The 23,721-nt window shown below is 42.6% G+C and overlaps 3 protein-coding genes across 4 annotated transcripts; 2 read left to right on the top strand and 1 right to left on the bottom strand.

The window, feature by feature from the left end:
* Positions 1–247: 247 nt before the first annotated feature.
* LOC108016965 (probable methylmalonate-semialdehyde/malonate-semialdehyde dehydrogenase [acylating], mitochondrial) lies at positions 248–3,556 on the bottom strand. The gene is made up of 2 exons (XM_017083902.4): positions 3,337–3,556; positions 248–2,009 (listed from the first exon to the last, which is right to left on the bottom strand). Exons 1-2 carry the CDS (start codon positions 3,364–3,366, stop codon positions 477–479), a joined length of 1,563 nt encoding a protein of 520 aa, XP_016939391.2. The 5' UTR covers positions 3,367–3,556; the 3' UTR covers positions 248–476.
* Positions 3,557–5,044: 1,488 nt separating this feature from the next.
* On the top strand, positions 5,045–6,986 carry LOC108016653 (uncharacterized). Its single transcript, XM_017083361.4, is given in 3 exon segments — positions 5,045–5,337; positions 5,966–6,263; positions 6,266–6,986. Coding segments are annotated over 3 exon segments (381 nt in total). The 5' UTR covers positions 5,045–5,289; the 3' UTR covers positions 6,301–6,986.
* Positions 6,987–7,166: 180 nt separating this feature from the next.
* Positions 7,167–23,111, top strand: svr (Carboxypeptidase D svr). Of its 2 annotated transcripts, none has more exons than XM_070997231.1 (9): positions 7,167–8,106; positions 15,371–15,606; positions 15,687–16,166; positions 16,238–16,338; positions 18,378–18,495; positions 18,753–20,079; positions 20,134–20,357; positions 20,425–21,632; positions 21,700–23,111. In XM_070997231.1, exons 1-9 carry the CDS (start codon positions 7,657–7,659, stop codon positions 21,867–21,869), a joined length of 4,314 nt encoding a protein of 1,437 aa, XP_070853332.1. In that variant the 5' UTR covers positions 7,167–7,656; the 3' UTR covers positions 21,870–23,111. The 2 variants fall into 2 exon arrangements, with proteins under 2 accessions (XP_070853332.1, XP_016939125.2); XM_017083636.3 differs by lacking the exon at positions 7,167–8,106 and adding an exon at positions 12,398–13,081.
* Positions 23,112–23,721: the final 610 nt, after the last annotated feature.

Below are 23,721 nucleotides of genomic sequence, written 5' to 3'. Positions count from 1 at the left end.
ATTATTTATTATATGAATTTGAGGATTTTAGGTCGTCCAATTAAAATTTTAAGTATTTAAAAAAACAGTCTTAGAAGTCTCGTTAAAAGAAGTTCAAAATACTTCAAACCCTTTATAAGAACCCATTTTAAATCAGTTTAATTTTAAAAATAAGCACTTCTTTAAAATATATCATTTTTTAAATGAAATATCAGATGAATGTACGGAAAAATCTATCTGTACGTCCCAAAAACATTTGAAAAACACCTTTACACTTTCAAACATTTTATTGCTATCGTTTACATTTCAGTTTTTTCAAGCTTCTCTTGTTGTCTCTAACATCTTCTTAAATCTAATAAACAGGCACAAAAATAAATGCAATAATTTCTCTGTATCTAGCTTCTAAATACGTCCTGTGTGCAAGCATCCAGAAATTCAATACGTGGAACATTAGATCCCCTATCGGGATCCTCCTCCAGACTATCCTACAGATACGCCTACTTCATGGTGGGCATGGCCACGGCCGCCTGGGTGTGGGTCACATCCGTCTCGCGCCACAACTGGGTGACCGTCTTGGTCTGGGTGTAGAACTTGATGCCCTGCTTGCCGTAGAAGTGGTGGTCGCCGCGGAAGGATCCGCGTGTGCCGGTGAAGGAGAACATGGGCAGCGGCACGGGAATGGGCACATTCACGCCCACCTGGCCGGCATCGATCTCGTTGACGAACTTGCGGGCAGCAGCACCATTGGTGGTGAAGACGGCGGTGCCATTGCCATAGGGATTGGCATTCACAAGGCCAATGGCATCGTCCAAGGTGTCGGCTTTCAGGATGACCAGCACGGGCCCAAAGATCTCCTCGGTGTAGCACTTCATGCTCGGCGTCACGTCGCTCAGGATGGTGGGTCCCACAAAGTAGCCATCCTCGTAGCCGGGCACGCTGATCTTCCTGCCATCCAGGATGAGCTTGGCTCCCTCCTTTACACCGGACTCAATCAGTTCATTGATGCGCTGCCGGGAGGCGGCACTGATGACGGGTCCCACATCCGTTCCGGGCACATGGCCGGCATTCACCTTCAGCTTCTGGGCGCGCTCCACGAGATCGGGTATCCAGGACTGGGCATCGCCCACAAAGACGGCCGTGGACAGAGCCATGCACCGCTGGCCGGCAGCTCCAAAGGCGGCTCCTGCCAACTGGTTCAGGGTGTTCTCCTTGTTGGCATCGCCCAGGATGACGCCATGGTTCTTGGCACCCATATTGGACTGCACCCGCTTGCCATTCTTGCCGGCCCGCTCGTAGATGTACTTGCCAGCCTGGTCGGAGCCCACAAAGGACACGGCCTTGATCTCGGGCGCGTCGCAGATGAAGTTCACCGCATCGTGCTGGCCATGGATCACGTTGACCACACCGGGCGGGCAGCCGGCCTCGTTGAGGAGCTCCATCAGCAGCATGGTGGCGCCGGGAACACGTTCTGAAGGCTTCAGCAGCATGGTGTTGCCGGTGGTAATGGCCACAGGGAACATCCACAGCGGGATCATGGCCGGGAAATTGAAGGGAGCCACACCGGCGGTCACACCGAGGGGCAGGACCAGCGAGTAGGTGTCCATATCTCTGGCCACATTGGCCACCGTCTCACCCATCTGCAGGGATGGGATGCTGCAGCAGTGCTCCACCACCTGGAGGCCACGGAGCACATCGCCCTCGGCATCGGCCAAGGTCTTGCCCTGCTCCTTGGTAATGTTCTTGGCCAGTTCGCCCATGTTCTCCTTGATCAGCGCCTGCAGCTTGAACATCACCTGCTGGCGGGAGAGGATCGACTGGTTGCTCCACGAGCGGAAGGCCTTCTTGTTCGACTCGAGGGCCGTCTGCATCTCGGCCTGGGTGGCCTTGGGCACACGGGTCACCACCTTGTTGGTGGCCGGGTCGTGCACGTCGATCCATTCCGTGGTCTTGGACTCCACGAACTTGCCGTCGATGAAGAGCTTGGTGGTGGGAGCGGCCGAGGAGTATGACCTCTTCGCCAGGTGGCGGGCCTGGTGACGAAAAAGGGATACAAGTTGGTATAGTAAAAGTACTTAGGATTTGATAATTTTAAATTATAACCTTTTTGGGGACTGATGATATATGATATCTTTAAAATAAGTTAGCTATGCCAAAATAGCGATCACTGGTGGGGAAGGAGGGTTCCCCCATATCCAGCGCGCCTCACAGTTAGTGTTCCTAAAATTGGCTATTTGTAAAACTCTAGAGAATCTGCTCGTGGTCTTTGTACACAGTTTGGTATAATCCGATCATTGACTACATATTTACAATCGCTTGAAGGGTCAAGGGAGTGTCACAATTAGTCAGGAAAAGTGACCAACCCTTGATAACTGCGAGGCGTTCGACCGCCGAAAATCGATACGAGCAAGCTCTATTTAAGCGAACGCCTCGAGGAATAAGCACTTGGGAATTATAAGGACTCTGCCAGCAGAGGGCGCTGCGATTGCGCTCTCCTTTATTTCGCGGCTTCATTTAAAATCTTAAAACGATAACGATTTCTGATTCTATGATTTACCTATTTTATTTACATCCCATGTAAAAACATATTACACGGGAAATATTTGTTGAATTTAATATCACTTTTAAAATGCAGTTTATCCAATGTACTTGTCTTCCCAATTTTTGTTGTTTATATTTGATAAAAAAAACGAAATAGCTCAGTTAAATAGCTTTTTCAGTGGCTTTTGTAATTTAATTTAATTTGTTGCACTTGACTTTGGTTTGCGATGCAAATTGCCAAGTGGCCGGAACCCTAACCTCAACGCCCTGGACAATTTCGTTATCGGTGGGGTGAGGTTTATGTTTTGGATGTCGATAACCCTCAAGGGGGCGGGCATTCGGGGGCTTATCAGTGCCCATCTGGCAGGCATGCGTCTATTTTTTATAGCACGCCTCGCATGGAATTATACCGCTTATCGCGTTTTATGGGATTTTACGCCAGTTCAAACATTCTAACGCTAAGTCCCCCGCTATAATTGTTTTTGTTTTCACTTTATCTACTTGTGCTTCTTCTTGCTCTTCAGTTCTATAGCGAAACATTACGTAACATGTGTTGTTGTCAATGGGCGATTTCTCTCGCACACTTGTAGAGCTTTTGCTCTAAATTGATTAAGGTGAGAGTGAGATGGGGTATACAAGTGCATTTTAAACTGTATATTCCCGATTGGAGAGTTCACGGTCAGACACACACACGCATGCAAATTGAGAGACATCTTCAGTGAGATGGGAAATATTATAATGATTCCGTTTCCCAGCACTGGCAATGCAATTCTTTGGTGTTTTATAGGAAATCCATAAGACTCGACCCATAGAACTCACCTCAGCACCGATCAAACGGACCAGGGACATCTTGGGGATATTCAGCTGAGAACTGGGGCGGGGATCGCGTGCTCGCCAAACGGTGGTTCCACTAGAACTGAACGCAGCCGCCGCTTTTCGATGCCAATGTGGGGGCCTGTGTGTTGTTCCTATATTCCCACTATATTATATGGTGTGCGGTGGTGTGTGGTGGTGTGATTGTTGATATACGAGTCAGAAAACTGGATGGTACGATGGCGAGAAACGGAGGCGACGAAGACCACGATGTCGAAAAGTGCCTAACGATAGCAAATAAAGTAACACACACCTTTGAGAACCTGGCGAACCAGCTGTTGTATTCGTTATATTCCAATTGTTATTGCTGTTATCAGTATGGTTTTTGCCGTCGTTGGGGGCTCGTTGTGTGCGTGTGTGTTCGTGCATGTGAGTTTGTTTTGCGATGTTTGTCTTTCCAGTCATTTCCCTGCTGGAAGGGCACATTAGCTAGTGACGAAAGCACAAAATAAACAGTTCTTTACATTTCCTTAAAGTATTTTTGAAATTACCTACTTAAATTAATTGTAAATTACAAACAAGAAAATAAAATTTTTTTCTGCTTCAAGAGCAAATTAGCTTTTGACGAAAGCATAATCATATTTTAAATTAGCTAATTAGGATATTCAAATAATTAATATGTACATTATGATGCAGAACCAATTTTTAAATTGCCATGAATTAATTTGTATAATGTATGTAAGCGCATAAAGTCTTCGGTGTTGGATAGATATAATCTTTATTGGGTATTTATAAACACCCGCGGAGATACAAAACCTCATATGTGGTTGTATTTGTGTATTTTTCCATTAATGTGCATGTGTATTTTTATTCCGAGGCACGTGTCAACCGGCTTCTGTGTAAGTGAAACTAACACTAAATCTCATTAAATAGTTATGAGGCTTACTTAAAGTTGGAAAAGAAAGTTAATTAACCTAATTGAATATCCCTAACACCCTTAAAAAATCCCTTGTGAGCATAACGGTAAACAAAAGCCTGAATGTGCTAAAAAACGCCAAAGCGCTTGCAGATCCGATTGTAAATGAAAGTGGTGCTGCCTACTTTTAGGCGCTTGTTCTATTGAAATAACAATTTCGCTTTTCGCCGGGGCAAACAAAGTTTTTGCTCGGACTTCCGCTTCCTGGTCAACATAATTAAAAGTACTTTCCCTACATCCAGTGAAACGGAATCCATGCAACCACACACAAATGTCTGGCTTTCTCTTTTTTTTTGGGGAGCGTGTTTGTTTTGACTTTCAATAGGACGCTAGACGCTTCCTTCTTCTCTTTCAAAAGTGATGCCATAGCTAAATAGCTGAAGTCGAAAAGATAATGTTTCAAAGACTTTCTATCATTTTAAAAAGTTCTTTTTTTTTCAATTCTTGTTTTTTGTATAAAAAAATGTTGGTATTTTTAAAGATAATTTTTAGAAAATTTAAAGTTATCAATTTTTTTCGAGAACTTAATTCCGTTGATTAAACCACCTACTTAGGGCTATTAAGGAAATAGTGAGACATCTAGAAAAGAAAAGATATATGTGAAATTTATAATCACTTAAGTAGATATAGAATGCAGAAAGTTATATTTTTATTAGCATACTTTTGGGAACCTTTTTAAGGAATTTCAATGCTGTGGCCTAAGTAGCCACAAAACGCCATCACTTGCTCTCTCGCCTTCTCTCTCGCGGAAGCGGAAGCCAACATGTGTGCAGGAGCATATAAATAGCAGGACGACCCGCAGGACTCGCTCACTCTGCTTGGAGAGCTTGGAGTGGTGTGCCAACGCTCCAGCCGAGGCTCCCGAAATTTGGCAACAACAATCCAGTCTGTTATTTTGCGCAGTTCGGACTTACTACGCTGATTTACTACCCACTGTCATGCCAGAAAGCTGAAGCCGAAAGTAGCTCCAGGATCTAGAAAAGATGGAGACCACGACGGGCTACCAGGACATCAGTGCCCTGGAAAAATCGGTGAGTTAATCGACCAGCAAAATATGAATAGCCACTTATCAACACAGTGGGATAGGCACTTGGGGTGCAGTGAGAGAAAATTGTACGGTTCAAAGGGGTCAATTACAGGGCATGCCCTAACAATAAATCATCAAGCACTTCATTTCGGATGGCGCCCAAAAGCAGGCAGCAAATGTTGTACTACTTAAAGACTATAAAATTACACTAGACTCGTTTGATCACTATATAGACTAGCTCTAAAAATAGTATTTAAGATCTTCGTTTAAGGTATTTAAATTATTAATTATTCTTTATTTAATTATTCTTTATATTAATATGTAGCTACGAACTAAACCTAATTCTTTGCCAATTTAAGCGAATATTTTAGATGCTTTCAAAATGTTTACTTAAATCTTATGAAAAAAGATGGTGTGATCCCCGAGTAATTTGATCGCAACTTTATTTAATTAAAACATAATATCATAATGTTTTTAAAATTTGTTTCTTTTAATATAATAAAAATGCTGTATTTGCAAAATGGTGGGGAAATTTGATTCACGTCCTTTTGGTTTCAATAACACTATATTTATCCGGTGAATATAAAAACCAAGTAACCCATACTTAAACCCCAATTCCTCCCTGTTTCAAGGTGGCCAATGCCGGTTCGCAGCTTTACACGATGGCCCACAAACTGCATGCGGTGGAGCGCAGCCTCGAACAGACGACAATGGAGCAGATGGACGAAATGGAGGTCCTCGAGCTGCTCGAGTCGATGAGCGAGGTGACCAACGAGTACCAGAATCTGCGCAAGGACATCCGCGAGGTGCAGCAGTTGCAGCGTGACGTCAGCAGCTCCATACGCTACCAAATGCGCAGCATGCAGCAGACATTCCACACGCTGAAACAGCGGATAGCCAGCTCCCAGAAGGGTCGCAAAAAGCCAGAAAAGCCCTCGACGGAGCAGGGAGTGGGTGTCATGAATAATCCATGAGCCTTATTGATTGGCCTCCCAGGCGAACAAGGGCCGACAAGGAGCGAAAAATGTGTCAAAGGGGGCGGAAAAGTAGGGACTATATAGACACCAATCTGAAGCAATCAACTGTGTAACTATATATCGCAAACACACAGACACACCAAGCATTTAGACTCGAGAACAGATCCTATACTTTATATATATACACTCGAAGAAAAACCACACCCAATTGTAAGCACACTAATGCGCTTTTCACGCTATGTTTTGGGTTTTAGTGGTGATAGGAGATGATCAAGATGATCACCATTATCAAAATCAGAACATAGTGTAAAATGCACTCAACACAGACTTTTAGAGTAGGATGAATAGCGTACTTTACGACGAACCGAAATGTCTGAATGCACTTTTCCAAAATTTGCCTTAACATAATCGTATTTTGAGCTAGTTTTTGATACGACACGTTTTAAATAATGATACCAAGCAAACAATACACACAATGGCAACCTGTTTTTGGTTATTCTTGTGTTCGTTTCACTTTTGGAGATCCGTTTGTTGAATTCTAGAGAAAAATAAAAGTTAAGCCCAAAGAGAAGGGGGAAGTCTTTCTCTTGATTTTCATACAACCCTTGTGATAGCAGAACCAATTGGAGAATGTTAAAACAAATTAAATGTACAATATATGTATGATGCACATTCACGTTTTATTTTTTTTTTATATTCTTATTTTCAAATCTGCCGCCATTCTGATCAATTTTTCCAACCTACTGGCATCTCTTTGCAAGCCTTGCGATATTTTTGGTATATTTAAAAAAGGGAAAACTGGTATATGTGGTATTTTTACAGAGCATCAACCCTCTGGCAACGCCGTACGATCGTGTGGCAACCCTAGTCGCGGTTGCGATCGCGTAGTTTCGTTTACAATATTTATCGGCTGTTTTTGCGGATAATATGGATTTGTTTACGCAGCTGTTAAGAGGAGCGTGAAAATGTTGGTCGGCTGTTGAGGAAAATCAGTGGAAAAGCGGTGAAATAAAAGGAAAGCAAAATATTCTGCGGCTGTTGTGTGCGCTCGAGTGTGTGTGTGCGTGTAGGTGTAAGCGTCGGCGTGTCGGTGATCGCGTGCGAGTGTGTGCGTGTCGTGTCAACATTTGTGGCAAAATATTTGAAAATTTGCATTGAGAAAGAAAGTGCAAGAAAGTGAATTTAAGGTATTTGCCAACATTTGAATTTGCGCCACTCGCAGCAACCACTTTCTGTGAAATCTGGTGCGCCTGCGTCCTTGGCTATCATATATTCGTTGTTCTTTGCCTGCCTACGTGTCCAGAAATCCCGAAAACCCCCTTGAAAACCCCTAAGAAACCCCAGAAATGTGGGGTTTATGGCTAATTCTGATCCTCGGCTGTGCTGCCGGGGAATACAGTGAGGTGCGGGTGATCCAGGAAGTGGACAACTTTCTGGAGAATCCGCACTATCTGAAGAACAAGGAGATCGGCGAACTCTTCAGCCAGCTGGCCAAAGACTATCCCGACTTGGCACAGACCTATACGATAGGCAAGTCCCTGGAGGATCGACCTTTGTACGCCCTGGCCCTCAGCGGACCCACCGGCGAGTCCAAAGACGGAGATCTCCTCAGACCGATGGTGAAACTGGTGGCCAACATTCGGGGCGACGAGGCCGTGGGTCGTCAGGTAGTCCTCTATATGGCCGAGTATCTGGCCACCCACTACGACGGGGATACGGAGATCCAGGCGCTGCTCAATCGCACCGAAATCCACTTCCTGCCCACCTGTAATCCCGACGGATTCGCCAAAGCCCAGGTGAGTCACTAGTTTTTTATTTCTGACTTCTCAGTAATCAAGAATCGATGGAAAAAAAGCTAAAGAAAGGGGGAAAAACAGCTGGTGCAGTAAAAAACAAAAAGTGATTGTAAACTGACTGCCAGATGCCCCACCCCATTGTTAACCCCTTTCATCTATTGTTTATAGATCGCAATAGACCGAGAAAAAAGTATGGTAACCATAAAGCTTTCGTTATAAAGAATTTACTCTCCTGAAAAGTTCACAAGAGACTTAACATATTCATATTTACTCACAAAATGTTAATTAAATTATTCATTAGCATTCACTTCGAACAAAAAACCTGTTGACTTAGATTGAACAAAATATCTCAACCATTAGTCACCAATTTTATGCAATTTTCTCTTTAAATTTGCATTTATTACTGGAATGATACGACTTTTCAATGCATTTTTCTTAAGATCATATGATGTGCACTACCGTATAAATATGTAGTGTCTTTTAACTAAACTATTTTACGATTTCTAATTATCAAATATTATTTTCTTACCAAAAATTGCCGAAATTAGAAAAGCTTTTATCTGTAGATCATCATATTTATATGGCTGATATAATAATATTGATTCCCTTGTTTTTTCTCAGTGCATATAGACACCTCTATCTCTCCATTCTCTCTTTCGATCTGCTGAGCTTTTTTTCTGAGCTGGTCTTTTTTGCTTACCGCAAAGAAAGAGTGAACTAGGAGATAGAGAGGGGGCTACAAGCAATCTACACGCTCCAGAAAAACGAGATCTTGTGCCCCAACTACATAGAATGTGTGATTGGAATGTTTTGACCCACTTTTTCCGGCTTGTGGTTAGCCAACGTGTATGATCACTCAATTAGCAGCCAAGAATTCCATCTTAACATCACAAGTCTTAGGTGAGATACTGCATTTCAACTCTTCTCTCTCGAAGTTTTGTTAAAGTGCCATTCGAGTGCCCCTCAAATTGGTAATCATTTAATGGATCCCAAGAGCTCTTCAACGGACTCAAGTAATGGTTTTCAAAGAGGTCTAATTTTTTTAAATAAACAATGGAAAGCGAAAGAGATAATACACCGCAAACGTGACATCACATAATATTTTTCTTAAGAAGAAAGAATTCACTTTCTCTGTCATTAAAAGCAATAATGTAACCATAAACCGATTTTCAAGGAACCTATTTTATATTACTTTATTTTAATTCGACAAATGCGCTTTGATAAGAAAGGAATTCAGCGAATTGACTTATCTTTTTGCACTGAAGTTCTCAGCATTATCAATATTATATTGGAAATTCCCTTTATTATTTGCAGTAAATCCCCAATGAGAATAGCAACACTTTATTTTTAGTTAATTAAAATGCTTTATTGACGCCACACAGCTCTATTATTTCCATAATATCACTTGATATTCACATCCCAGCAATTTTTAATTGAGATTTATCTGATGATATTAAGAATTTGGATTGCCCACTTTTACACGCTGCCAAGGTTTGAGTTCAGTTTCAGTGGGCAAACAACAGCGCAAAAGTAAAAACAATAAAACGACCATTATTATTAGCCTTATCAGCGTTCTAATTGCCAGAGATCTTTGTGGATCTTGTCTGGTTTTTTATTTGCCTTAATGGCAACTGAATATTGCACATGGGCCTTAATGGCTGAATGAATTTGAAAAGCTGTTCAAATTGGGAGTTTCAGTTGTTGCATTATGGCTGCGCTTGTAAATATTACGAATGGCCTTCGCTTTTGGAGACTTCAATGGTCAATTTCTGACTTAGATAAGATTAAAATGTTGGTAAACAAATTTTGCAGGCTGCTAATTGTAGTATGCACTGGGAAAAAGTATTATAGTTTATTCCCGATTAATAACATTACATTAAAATATGCTAGAAATAACAAAACTTTATATCGAAAATGATAATAATATAATAATGGTACATGCAGAATATTGAATTGTAACTTTACAATATCATATTTAAAAGTATCTTCTGTTGTTCTATGTAAAACTCTTTTCCAAATTTAGCATTCAATATTAAATCCTGATACAATACCTTAGATGATTCCATTTGGCTTTTTTATACGTCCTTAATCATGCTTATACCATGCTATATAAATATAGACAGTGTTAAATTCTGATCTTATAATACCATGCCTTAAACTGTCTTTAATCCCAGGATATGGCTATGATAATGCCGAATCCCTGTCTATTTTTCTTCGTGTGCGCTCGTGCGTATCTTGGATGACGGTTTTATGGCCTCTTCAATAATCTGGTGATAAAGTAAACATAGTTTGTCGGTCCGCTGACGTCATGATTTCGCAATTGCAGCACGGCGGCAAAAAAAAGTTACTGACGACATGACAGGGGGTGGAACATTGAGCGGGTGGCAAAGGCAATTACTTTACAAGAAACTGGTTAGATGTCACAACAATAACAATAACAGCAACGGCAACAGAAGTAAACCACCGATGAAGTTCGTGCTTTATTCACTTATTTTCCTGCAATTGAGACACTTTATTCGCAACCGGTTCGTTGTTGTTGTTTTTGATGATGGGGTTTTGCTACCGAGAGTTAAGAGCGCTAAAAAGTTTGCCAATTTCCGCTGCACACGCGCGGTGACAGTCTTTTTTTTTTATTTATAATTTTGTTTATTGCCCGAGTGCACTTGCCAATCAACAGCTGTTCGCTCTTATAATGCAAATTATGTAAATGAGGTATCTCTGTAGAAGACGTGTAAATTTTATGCAGATACTTTGAAATACAGGTGTCTTGATCAGACTCGTATTGCTTGTAATTTATATTTGATTTCTTATCAGCGCTTTAAACCAGTTCGAGGGCTTAAGTTTTGATACACAGCACCCATATCTTAATTGGTATATTTATTTATTTATATATATTTTGAAATTTCCCATTAAGCTATAGAAATTTCCTTAAGCTTATCTTAATTTCGATAACAATTGATTCACTCTATATTAGCTGGGCTTTTATAAATTTTGATCACTTAATTATTTAAGGTATATGTTTAAAAAATACAAAATAATTCAAAAATATTTAAGCATTGCAGGGTATCTGCAATTCGTAAGCATCTCACCACCTGAATAAACCGCAATTCTTCAAGGAAGTGCATTCCAGTGTGCCCACTCAGCCCCCTCTCTCTTCCACTGAGCTGCTTTCCAATAAGCAGATCGGAGCTAAACATTTGTATTCGCACCCATCGTTAATCAATGGAAATGGTTAGTAGAAGTCGGCGGGAGAGGGAGGAGGTGCTGGAAAGTGGCCATATGCTCGTTCGTTTCCACTGATAACAGCGCTTTGTCGCTCTCAATTTTGTGAATGCCAATTTCGTGTGTTTATCGATAAGGGGTGTGTGCGTATGTCTGCATGTATGTTTGTTTGGGTGGGTGGTTACTTTTTTTTGGCACCCACGCGCACAGGATGGGCTGTCTGTGACGTCACAGCGTGGGAGTCACGCTATCGATTTTCGTGTAAAAATATCCTGTTGACGTGCGCTGTGCGTTACTCTCTTGACTCGCTCTCTCTCCACCATCACACGCACACATGCGCAAGCGCCCCACTTTTTGAGTCTGGCAACTCCCCCTCCGACAAATAATAATAACACAATTAAAAGCCCCTAAATAAACTATAAACTATTAATCCCGTGGCAGCCGAAAAAAGTAAAGCTTTTCCATGAGCGGTTTTTTGATGGCTTTGGCGCTCGGTGCGGCGTGTAATTTCCCTGCAATTAGCGCCTCTCTTTTGGGGCTGCTCTCTTGGAACGCCGCACAGTGGGGTGAACGACCGCTAAATGGCCGAAAATTTACATATTTTATAATATTCTATTATTTTGGATCTAAAGAAATGCGAATAAATATCATTTTATAGAGCATATTTAAAAACTTTCTTTTTGTTTTCTGGTATCAAAACTGTAGTGTGAATCAGATATTTCTTGCAATCTATTGTTTTTCTATTCCAAGTGTGAAAACATTTAAACAATATTGGTTTGAAATTTGATCTATTTTATTATTTGAACTTTCATAACTATAACCATTTTTACTATTTTCTATTTTGAGACATTTTTTAAAATTTATTTTATATAATTTTTTGTTTTTGAGGCATAAACCATATTGATTAGTTCTTGAGAAATATAGATTGGTGTTTTTGAGTTAGTCATCTGGTATTCTTTGGGGCCTCTCCGCTGCGCTCCACTGTGCGACGTCGACCGCGGCAGAGCGTTGGCGGCCGAGGCGGCGGGCGAATGGGCGCTTAAGGCCAATCAACGCAGCAAATTTTCAAACAGTTGATTTTTCGAGGCTGAGCTGCAACGACGACCCACGACGAACGGACGCCCGACGGACAAGCAAAAAGCACCAGAAAGCGAGAGAGAGAGAGCGAGCAGCTGCTGCTGGGCTGCCGAAGGAATATAACTGTATCTCGCTCAATTCGCACGCCAGTGATAAAAACAACGCAATCTCGACCAGATTGCCCCAATCCGCCATCCGCAGTCCCCAATCCGCAATCCGTAATCACAAGATGCCATCTCTGGGTCTCCTGTTTGTCGCCATTTCGATGGCCCTGCTGATCTCGCTCGGCACAGGCTACATCATCAAGGAGGACGAGTCCTTCCTGCAGCAGCCGCACTACGTCAGCCAGGAACAGCTGGAGGACCTGTTCGCCGGACTGGAGAAGGCCTATCCCGACCAGGCCCGCGTCCATTACCTGGGTCGCTCCCTGGAGGGCAGGAATCTGTTGGTCCTGCAGATCTCACGGAACACTCGGTCGCGAAATCTCCTCACGCCCCCCGTCAAGTACATTGCCAATATGCATGGCGACGAAACGGTGGGTCGACAGCTCCTGGTCTACCTGGCCCAATATCTCCTGGGAAACCACGAAAGGATCACCGAACTGGGCCAGCTGGTCAACAGCACGGACATATACCTGATGCCCACCATGAATCCCGATGGCTATGCGTTGTCCCAGGTAAAGAACCCACAGAGAGGGGTCACCTGTTGGGGCGCGTGTTTTGTTTTCGGGGTGAAAAATCGATAAGTGGGTGGTGTTTTTCGGGAAAACTTCGGGAATTGGGAAGTGCGAGCGTGAGCAATGCAGGGGTTCCATCTCGGGAGCAGTGGATACCAACTGGGAGTGAGAACGGGAGCACTATACGATTTTCGGGAACATCGTGAAATAGCAGATTTAAAACAAGGACAAAGTTGGGAAGATAAATAAGGTCGTTGTAGGATTATGAAAAAATAGGGAATATGGGATTAATGTAAGGAGAGACTATAATATACAATAATAGTCTATATTATCCTTGGTTAAAGCGACAAGGAGTCTGGAGGCAGTTTAAGAACCAGCAGCTTGACTTGCAAAATTCAAAACCTATGTATACCATAACTACTATAACATAACTACAATCACAAATGAGTCAATTTGAAAGGTTTTTTTTAAGATGACTAAATGAATTTCGTTTACTTATAAAAAATAATTTAAAGGGCCCCCCAAAAACCTCTCTCCAAAAGACGTAACTAAAAATGTTATCTTCAGCAATGTTTATGATTCCTAGGGTTGATAAAACTGTATGAAATAAGACTATTAATACTACAAGTTGCTATCATCACCAGTTTTATGAGACGTTTGCATTGAAAACATTTTGTGCTAACAAACAAATAGGTACACAGCTCACCCAAAACTTCGCACTTTTTTATCAATTGAGTTAGGCCAGGCACACTGCCCATTGAAAAATTTGACATATTGCCAGAGACACACCTGATTTCCAATCTTCGGCCCGTTTGTTTATCGTTAGCCACTTGAAGTCTAATGTGGAGTAAACACAAACATGCAATCATTGTAGACTATCTCCCTCGACTTGTCATTGTTGTTGCCACAGCCCCAAAGGTCAGATTAATACTATAAACAATCTGGCCGATGCTCTTGCGGGTATTTCCAATTGATTAGCAATGTGCAAGCAAATACATACCGTATATATGCTCTGAAAACAGTCTCCTGAACTTAACCCAATTTGGTTTAAATTGAAAAATATTACTCAATTTAATTGGCGTTATATCAAGAAGAATTGTTAGTTTACAGGTTCTTAATTGACCTGCAGACTTTCCTATGAATAATATTTATACGTTTTTATAAATTTTTCTAAAAATATTGCTATAAATATGATTCATATAATGTATGTATTTTGAAATGCATACTTTGATAAGGTTTTTTTGAGTTATTTGCATGAGCAGTCTCTAAAATTCCACAATATTTAGTTTATATTGCTTAAAACAAAAAACCGACTTTCTGTGTTACCCATTTGCCTTCCAATTTCACTGATTCATCACTTGAATCGAGGGGATTTTCTGCACTGTTTGCACGTTTTATTTGTTTTACTCCACGCCAGCCCTTTGTATGTTTTCCCAGGCTAGCTCCCGATTGGTAGCGTGATCATTGTGGCCATAATGATGACATGATCCATTTAAGTTGGCCCTCTAATGGTGTAATTTGTTGATTATGCAATGGTCTATGGTCCACAGTCCCGGGAAAGAACCCCTTTTGTTCGGCCTTCTGATTTAATTGTGTTGTTTTCCACTTTCCGATGTCCATCCATAGTGTATAGTTTTTGCTCTGATTGATTGATTGATTGCTGTTCCGATTGGCCAGGGAAAAGGGGGGACACACTGATGATGCGTTCTGTTTTCTTTTTCCGCTCCATTGCACAATATTATTATCGAATATCGATCCGTGGGCTTTTCTTTCGCCGCGATTGTTATGGTGCAATCACTGGGTTGACACCTGACTGCCATGCTAAATGGTCAATTCCGGTCAGGAGTGACCTGCATGCCAATCAGCCCATAGAGTGAAAGAGAAACTTAACTTTAGCTCGAAACAGATGGGTATTTTGCCATCATCCATGGTCATTCTCTGGAAATAATATGTTTTATGAAGCTTTTACATGATTTTGAAATTTCGTTTGAGTTCCTGAAGGTTTGTTTAAGTGGAACTCATATTGAAAATGTATCATGTTAAATGGGTCTTCCTTTGGGAATTGTATGTTTAATGACGCTTTTACAATATGAGAGTACTTTGGCACACCTTAAAACATACCTCCTGAAAGTTCGTTTAAGTTTGATATTTTAAATTGATGGACCTTCTTGTTAGGTAATATTTCTTATTTTTTGTAAGTGTTAACTAAGAACAATTTGGTTGTCTTATTTTTCAATACAAATATCATACACCTTGCTAATAAATGTATCAAATATACTTTCATTGCAGGAGGGAAACTGCGAATCGCTGCCCAATTATGTAGGACGTGGCAATGCTGCCAATATCGATTTGAATCGCGATTTTCCCGATCGCCTGGAGCAGAGCCATGTCCACCAGTTGCGCGCCCAATCCCGTCAGCCGGAAACGGCAGCCTTGGTCAATTGGATCGTCAGCAAGCCGTTTGTGCTCTCCGCGAATTTCCATGGAGGAGCTGTGGTGGCCAGCTATCCCTACGATAACTCCTTGTAGGTTCTGCAAAATGCCTCCTTCTGGAGCACCTGTGACTTAGGGGATTAAACTAAATCACCATCTTTCCATCTAACAGGGCCCACAACGAGTGCTGTGAGGAGAGCTTGACCCCCGACGATCGGGTCTTCAAGCAATTGGCCCACACCTATTCGGACAACCATCCCATTATGAGCAAGGGCAACAACTGCAACGACAGCTTCTCGGGCGGCATCACCAACGGAGCCAATTGGTACGAGCTATCCGGCGGAATGCAGGACTTCAACTATGCGTTCAGCAACTGCTTTGAGCTGACCATCGAGCTGTCCTGCTGCAAGTATCCGGCGGCCAGCACTTTGCCCCTGGAATGGCAGCGCAACAAGGCATCGCTGCTGCAGCTGCTGCGCCAGGCGCATATCGGCATCAAGGGTCTGGTGACGGATGTCAGTGGCTTCCCCATTCCGGATGCCAACATCTATGTGGCCGGACTAGAGCAAAAGCCGATGCGCACCTCCAAGCGTGGCGAATACTGGAGGCTGCTGACCCCGGGACTCTATAGCGTGCATGCCGCCGCCTTTGGGTGCGTTTCTGGATTGTTTTTTGTGTGCCAAATTGGTTGATAATGTTTCGTTTTTACCATATACAATGCAGCTACCAGAACAGTGCCCCTCAAGAAGTCCGGGTGACCAATGAGAACCAGGAGGCCTTGCGGCTGGACTTCAAGCTGACGCCCGTCGAGACGAACTTTGATGGTATTAGCAGTATTTACAGTCCCTATTATTTCTAGAGAGGGCTGCAACGGATATACATATATATATGCGCATATATATTTTAGTCGCCAGCTAGAAAAAAGACACAAACACACCAGACACACACGTACATATAACCATGCCATGACCTGCACCTAGTTGGCCTGCTCCTCCTGCTCACTCCGCACCTTCCTTGTACTGTATATATATGTTACCTCCGCCATTTCCCGATCCTTAGCCCTCTGGCATGTTAATTTAGTCCTCTTCACCCGGAACTACGATTCGATTCCCCGCGAGAGCTATAAGAAAATATAAAATGTTTGGGTTCTCGTGGGGGATCGTATCTGATTTGGGATTTTCTCGAATACGTTTTATCTATATATATATATGTTTCTCCCCATATTGTTCATTTATACATTTATGTGGCATTTTCATAAACTTTCACTTTGGAATCTCCTGGGTTTTTAGCAATTCTTATACTGCCAGCTTATGTTAGCGATCTCTCTGTCTCTCTCTATCTCCTATACCATTATCGTTGTCTCTGTCACGCACACACTCAGCAAAAAAACGTTTAATTTGTACATAGAGAATTAAATAAGAAATCGAACAAATACAAATAGCCAACCAAAAATAACGAAATAAAATACAATAATCGAGTAAGAGAATTGTACTAAGGAACTTATAAAGAAATCAGCCCACTAAAGGTCATAGAATGACCTACACGAACAAGATACAAAAAATCAATAGGAATCGGTTTTAGCTTGATCTCCATTCCCCTTATCTTCCCCGATCCCAAAAACCTATTGTGGAGTATTTTAGCAACGATGAGCAAGAAACTATGATAAACACAAAAACCCACGCATATATACCCACTTTATACACACACTGCTCTATATGATATCACTATCGATATATGTAGATTATATGCGAACCATATGGTTAATCCTATCAGAAACGATTGTTGAGCATTTCTTCAAAAAAGGAAAAAAAAAATCGAACCTTCGAAAGTAAAGCGAAATTATTATCAATTACGATCCGACTATTAATGTAGCACACATGCTCATGTATGGCTTTTAAATATATATATGTATATGTACGATGTTGACGAGACCTGGCTAAAATCCAACGAAGAGTAATGGAGTGGCCTAAAAGTATTGAGGGGTACCACGAATCCTTTGCTAAGGATGAATAAAATTATGATTTTCGCTTGGTGCGTTTTATTTTCATCCAAGGCTCATTATTTCATTTTCATTTGGTATCTAATATTACAAAAATTATTATTGGGTATGCCACTACATTTTTTATGCCATATCTTTATATTTTTTGATTGTTCATATTGTTTTTATTGGGCTAACTTTTTTATATTTTTAATGTACATATTTTTTTTTTATTTTTTTTTTTTTAATATTGTAGACTGTTTTTAGTTGTCTGATTTATTTATTAAACCCATTATGTTGGTCTAAGCCTTATGTCTTTGTCTTCTTTTCCCTCAGTTTCTCTCGCCGACCTCATATATTTGTATATATCCTTTGCCCTGCGATCGTTTAAAAGTTGGGGGCGTGTCCGAGAAACGTCGAGTCACATCTAAAGAATTTTAATTGTATATTCCACTAAGTACCTAAAAAATCAAAAAACGAATGAAAAGCGTGTGTGCCAAAAGTCAAACTATACTTCTAGATTTCGAAATGGATATGTTTTATATATATATATATATGCTATATGAATGTATGTGTATGGCACTTAATCGTACAAGAGTCAAGCATTTTATTTGGCATTTTACTTGGATTTTAACTTAAATAAATGTGAACTATGAAATTATGGCAAAATAAATGAACGAAATTATGCATCCGCTTGTGCTTGTGATTTCGCTGCTGATTATAGCTTCTACCGCCGCTGAATCGTAGACGCACTGCATCCAAACCTCACCCCGATTTCACCAGGCACCCGCATGTGGCACCCCCTAAAAACCTGAAAAACTGGCATGCTTACACACACATACAAGATCCTCACCCATTTCCGTTTCCGCTCTCCCATTCCCGCAGGCAACTTCCGGAAGGTAAAGGTCGAACGCTCGGAACCGCCGGAGAAGCGCAAGGAGCAGTTCAACGGATTCTTGACCCCCACCAAGTTCGAGCACCACAACTATACGGCCATGGAGAGGTGAGAATTTGGGTCATCTTGTAGGGCACATCAATATATGTCTTGTATATTCGCACTCCTCTTATTGAAAGCCTCCATATGGTGGCAGAAAATTAAATATATAGGTGTTATAAAGTAATTACAATGGATTTAAATGGTTTAATATATAGTGGTTTTCCTCTTATTTGAAGTTAAAGTAATATAAGCTTCAATATATAATCATATATATAATTTCCAAGGTAACTCCATCTAATCCATATTTATTCTTTCTGTTCCAGCTTCCTGAGGGACATGGCCGCCAGCTATCCCTCGCTCACCCGCCTCTACAGCATTGGCAAGAGTGTCCAGGGTCGTGAACTGTGGGTGCTGGAGATCTTTGCCACACCGGGTTCCCATATGCCGGGCGTGCCGGAGTTCAAATACGTGGCTAACATGCATGGCAATGAGGTGGTGGGCAAGGAATGTCTGCTGCTCCTCAGCAAATACATGCTGGAACGTTACGGCAACGACGACAGGATAACCAAGCTGGTCAATGGAACCCGGATGCACTTCCTGTACAGCATGAATCCCGATGGTTATGAGATTTCCACCGAGGGCGATCGAACTGGCGGAGTGGGACGAGCGAATGCCCATGGAATTGACCTGAACAGGAATTTCCCGGATCAATATGGAACCGATAGGTACAACAAGGTGACGGAGCCAGAGGTTGCCGCCCTGATGAACTGGACGCTCTCGCTGCCCTTTGTTTTGTCCGCCAACCTGCACGGCGGCTCCTTGGTGGCCAATTACCCATTCGATGATAACGAGAATGATTTCAACGATCCCTTCATGAGGCTGCGGAATTCCAGTATCAATGGACGCAAGCCCAATCCCACGGAGGACAATGCTCTGTTCAGACATCTGGCCGGGATCTACTCAAAGGCCCACCCCACCATGCACTTGGCTCAGCCGTGCCCGCTCTTCCCCAACGAATACTTTACCGATGGCGTCACAAACGGAGCTCAGTGGTACAGTGTCACTGGTGGCATGCAGGATTGGAACTATGTGAGGGCGGGATGCCTGGAGCTGACCATCGAAATGGGTTGCGATAAGTTCCCCATGGCCGCAGAACTGCCGCAGTACTGGGAGGATCATCGGGAACCGCTGATCCAGTTCATTGAGCAAGTCCATCATGGCATCCATGGATTTGTGCACAGCACCATTGGCACTCCGATCGCGGGAGCTGTTGTCCGTTTGGATGGTGCGAATCACTCGAGCTACAGTCAAACGTTCGGAGACTACTGGAAGCTGGCGCTACCGGGTAGACACAATCTTACCGTTTTGGGCGACAACTATGCTCCGATGCGGGTGGAGGTGGAGGTGCCCGCGGGCGAGCCCTTTGAGATGCGCATGGATGTCACCCTCATGCCCGACGATCCGCAGCATTGGGCCTCCGCCAACGATTTCAGGATTATCGAGAACGTGGTCAACACAAGGTATCACACCAACCCCCAGGTTCGATCCCGTCTAGCGGAGCTAGAGAACCAGAATGGACAGATTGCCAGCTTTGGTTATGCCGACAATGAGTTTAGCAGATACTTCAACTACCTCAAGATGACCTCTGATGTGAGTGGAAATTTGTATCCCTTATCCTTCCACTGACCTGTGTTTCTCTTGCAGATTGGCGAGCCCGAGGAGCACAAGTACAAGCTGTTGGTGGTGAGTTCCCTATTTGATACAGCAGCTCCCTTGGGCAGGGAAATTATGCTCAACCTGGTGCGTCACCTGGTCGAGGGCTTCAAGCTGCAGGACGCCACTGTGCTCGATCTTCTGAAGCGCAGTGTTATCTACTTCCTGCCACAAACTAACAAGTTCGATGATGTCTTCAACATGTACAATGCCAAGTGAGATAGTCTTCTATAAATCCTTCTGCTTAGAAACTAATGTATTCCCCTGTATTCCATGTTATAGCTCCTCCATTTGCGATCCTGTCCTGGGCGATGAGCTGGCGGAGCGCCTTCTCAATCCGGAGACAGACCAGTCCAAGGATATGTTCCTGCAGTTCCTGCGCAGCGAACGCTTTGATTTGATGCTCACCTTCGGAGCCGGCAGCTCGGAGTTGAGCTATCCCAAGGGAGACTCGGTGCTGGAGAAGTTCGCCCATGGAATGCAGCGAACCGAGTTCAACTACTCGCCCCTCCAGTGTCCTCCATCCGCCACAAGGCAGGCTCATCGGGAGACCACTGATAGGATAACCAATATGATGTACCGCATGTACAACCTACCGGTGTACACCTTGGGCATCTCCTGCTGCCGGATGCCACACCACAAGCAAATCGCATCCGTTTGGCGCAAGAACATCGATAAGATCAAGAACTTCTTGGCTCTGGTGAAGACAGGAGTAACTGGCTCGGTGCAGAACGACCAGGGACAACCGCTGAGAGAAGCCTTTGTCCGGCTGTTGGAGCACGAAAGGATCATCAATGTGACGAGGAATGCTGCGCGATTCCAACTGATGCTGCCCCATGGCCTCTATGGCCTGGAGGTGACCGCTCCCAACTACGAGACGCAAATGATCAAGGTGGACGTACAAGATGGCCAAATCACGGATTTGGGCATCGTACGCATGCATCCATATACGCTGCTTCGCGGCGTGGTCATGGAGTTGCCCAATAATGGCAACAGAGCCACCACTAGCATTGCGGGCGTGGTGCTGGACGAGAGCAATCATCCGGTGCGGAATGCTAAGGTTTCGGTGGTGGGCCAGACGCAGCTGAGGAACTTCACCAACAGCATGGGTCAGTACCATATATCGGCGGTGCCTTTGGGTACCATCAGCCTGCGAGTGGAGGCACCGCGTCATCTGGAGGCCACGCGACAGTTGCACCTGATTCAAAGTGGCCTGCCCACGGAAAACGTGGTCTTCCACCTGAAGGTCAACGAGCATGTCTTTGGACTGCCTCGCCTGCTGTTCATCCTGCTGGCCAGTATTTTGATCATTGTCGGCGTGGTCGTCTGTGTGCTGTGCGCCCAGTTTTGGTTCTATCGACGCCACCGAGGCAACAAGCCTTACTACAACTTCTCGCTACTGCCGCAGAAGAGCAAGGAGCAGTTCGATCTGGATGACGATGAGGCGGGTGATGATGGGGAGACGGAGCTCTTCCGGTCGCCAATTAAACGTAAGTTGGGGAGACGTTTGAGAAGACTGATTAAGTCGCCAAACTAATGGTTAATCTCCCACTTTAGGTGGCATGACCATACAGCCGTACTTCGATGAGGAGCAGCTGGAGCGCATCCTGCACACGGATGAGGAGGACGACGATGGGCCGCACATGGAGCCGGAACTGGATGTGGCCGACGACAGTGGCGACGAGATAGTGATGCTGCACAACCATGGGAACAAGCGCCGGCACTAGATGTCCCCACGATCCCATCGATCACCACCAATCTCAACTGTCTGTCTTATCCAGGAACCATTTGAACCATGATCCATGATCCACTGCAACTACACGACAACCACACACAACATAACTGTGATTCAAAACGTTTTCAAGAGAAACCAACGCAAGCATTGCTCTACCTTTTTTTTTATTTTTGTGTAATATACATATATACATACCCCCTAAATGTAACCTAATTACTCGATATACAATGATACGATTTACGTCTGCGCTTTAATGTTAGTGAGCTTGCACATAGAATGCATCACAATCGTCAGCTTTAAATAGAGAATGTTGTGCTCCAAACTCTAAACTCCAACCCACTCGGCGAATCTCTCCCATGTCCTTAAAGCCCGTTTATATAGAGATATATATATATATATTTATCTGTCCAGCCAAGAGAACTGTAAGCGTAACCGTAACCTAACTTAAGACTGAGAGCCTTGCTACTCTAGCAAAAAAAAAAAAGAAATGAAAAGATGTGCAGAGAGATATGAAACACGCGAATCTTGGGAAATAGAACCAACAGATCACAGCCGAATGCCTACAGAGCGGTTTGAGTTTCTTAAATGGACTAAAATCTTGTTTAAATATTTTAATTGTATCTAGTATAATTCGAATCTAATGTGAATACTTAATCATACCTATTTATTTTACTGATGAATATCAATGTGAATTTTTAATTGCTCAAAAGCTCTTAGGATCATTTTAAAAATTACTTTCAATCTTAGTACTTAATAATATAATAAACCTATCTAATGGCATATAAATCAGTATACATATATTATACAACATATATATGTAGTCCCTCAAACGATAACCCTCTGTACGCATAAATCTGGCAAATCTATTCATCTAGCTTCCAAAAAACCTAATATTTTACAAAAACAGCTAGAAAAAGAAAAACAAATGTGCAGCTTGCTTAGGGAGAATCATAACCAACCAGTTAACAGCTTTTGTAATATTTTCTTGGATATGTCTAACTTATTAAATACAAATATACACAAAATTATAAAAATAACTGCACGATTTTAGCTATATAGAGCACAGAAAGACAAAGAAGTAAAAAAGATGAAGAGAAGGAACCAAAATATATTCCACAAGGTGCAGCATTTACTTATATATATATACATACTTATATCGTATACATATCCACAAGTATGGCAATTAAAACTATGTAAGCAACTATCTGAATAAATTAATAATGTACCTACGAAACGGCGGAAAGAGAAATTCTAAGGTAATATCAAGCTTCCTGATCAGATGAATCACATGGTAGTTTCCTGGGTGCAAGTATTCCATGTGCACAACAAAAAAATATCTATCAGGTTGTAAAAATGGTAAATTTTGTGTTGTATAAAGATGATATTTTGTATGTCATAAAAAAGGTTTTAAAGGAAATATTGCACTGTTATTTCGTATTATATTTATCTGTCTTTGCACTAGTTTTCATATTTTAATAGGATGAACTTAACTGAAGGTTCTGTTTAATAGATCATATTACTTTGTATTATTTTCTTTTCGTGTTATATGAAATTAATTTGAAATGGAGAGAAATGATTAGGAAATTCGTAGGCCATGATAGTAATGATTGTTAGACATATCTCGGTGTTAAGGAAGTCGAATAGTATGCCCAAGTCTTGCCTTTGTGGAGAGTGTCGCTTTGGCCATCGCCGCTGTCGTCGTCAGAGCCAGGATCAAGGTCATCTGGCGATAGCCGGCTTATCGCCCATCCAGCGGCTCCCGCTCCATCCACACAGCCACTACAATGTCCGCCGATCTCAGCTGAACTGTCGCACAAGCTTTATCAGGGGGTCCAGAGCCCAAG

The sequence above is a fragment of the Drosophila suzukii genome, chromosome X, assembly GCF_043229965.1.
Source record: "Drosophila suzukii chromosome X, CBGP_Dsuzu_IsoJpt1.0, whole genome shotgun sequence".
Classification (NCBI taxonomy): domain Eukaryota; kingdom Metazoa; phylum Arthropoda; class Insecta; order Diptera; family Drosophilidae; genus Drosophila; species Drosophila suzukii.
This window is presented reverse-complemented; position numbering and strand designations above follow the sequence as displayed.

What these genes read in the sequence shown, in the direction of transcription:
- svr (XM_070997231.1), top strand. Translation starts at nt 7,657, where the DNA reads ATGTGGGGTTTATGGCTAATTCTGATCCTCGGCTGTGCTGCCGGGGAA. An exon ending in CGTCGAGACGAACTTTGATG is followed by an intron (nt 16,339 to 18,377) that starts GTATTAGCAGTA and finishes CCATTCCCGCAG; the next exon opens with GCAACTTCCGGAAGGTAAAG. An exon ending in CTTCCGGTCGCCAATTAAAC is followed by an intron (nt 21,633 to 21,699) that starts GTAAGTTGGGGA and finishes CTCCCACTTTAG; the next exon opens with GTGGCATGACCATACAGCCG.
- LOC108016965 (XM_017083902.4), bottom strand. Translation starts at nt 3,366, where the DNA reads ATGTCCCTGGTCCGTTTGATCGGTGCTGAG. An exon ending in TCCGTTTGATCGGTGCTGAG is followed by an intron (nt 2,010 to 3,336) that starts GTGAGTTCTATG and finishes TTTCGTCACCAG; the next exon opens with GCCCGCCACCTGGCGAAGAG.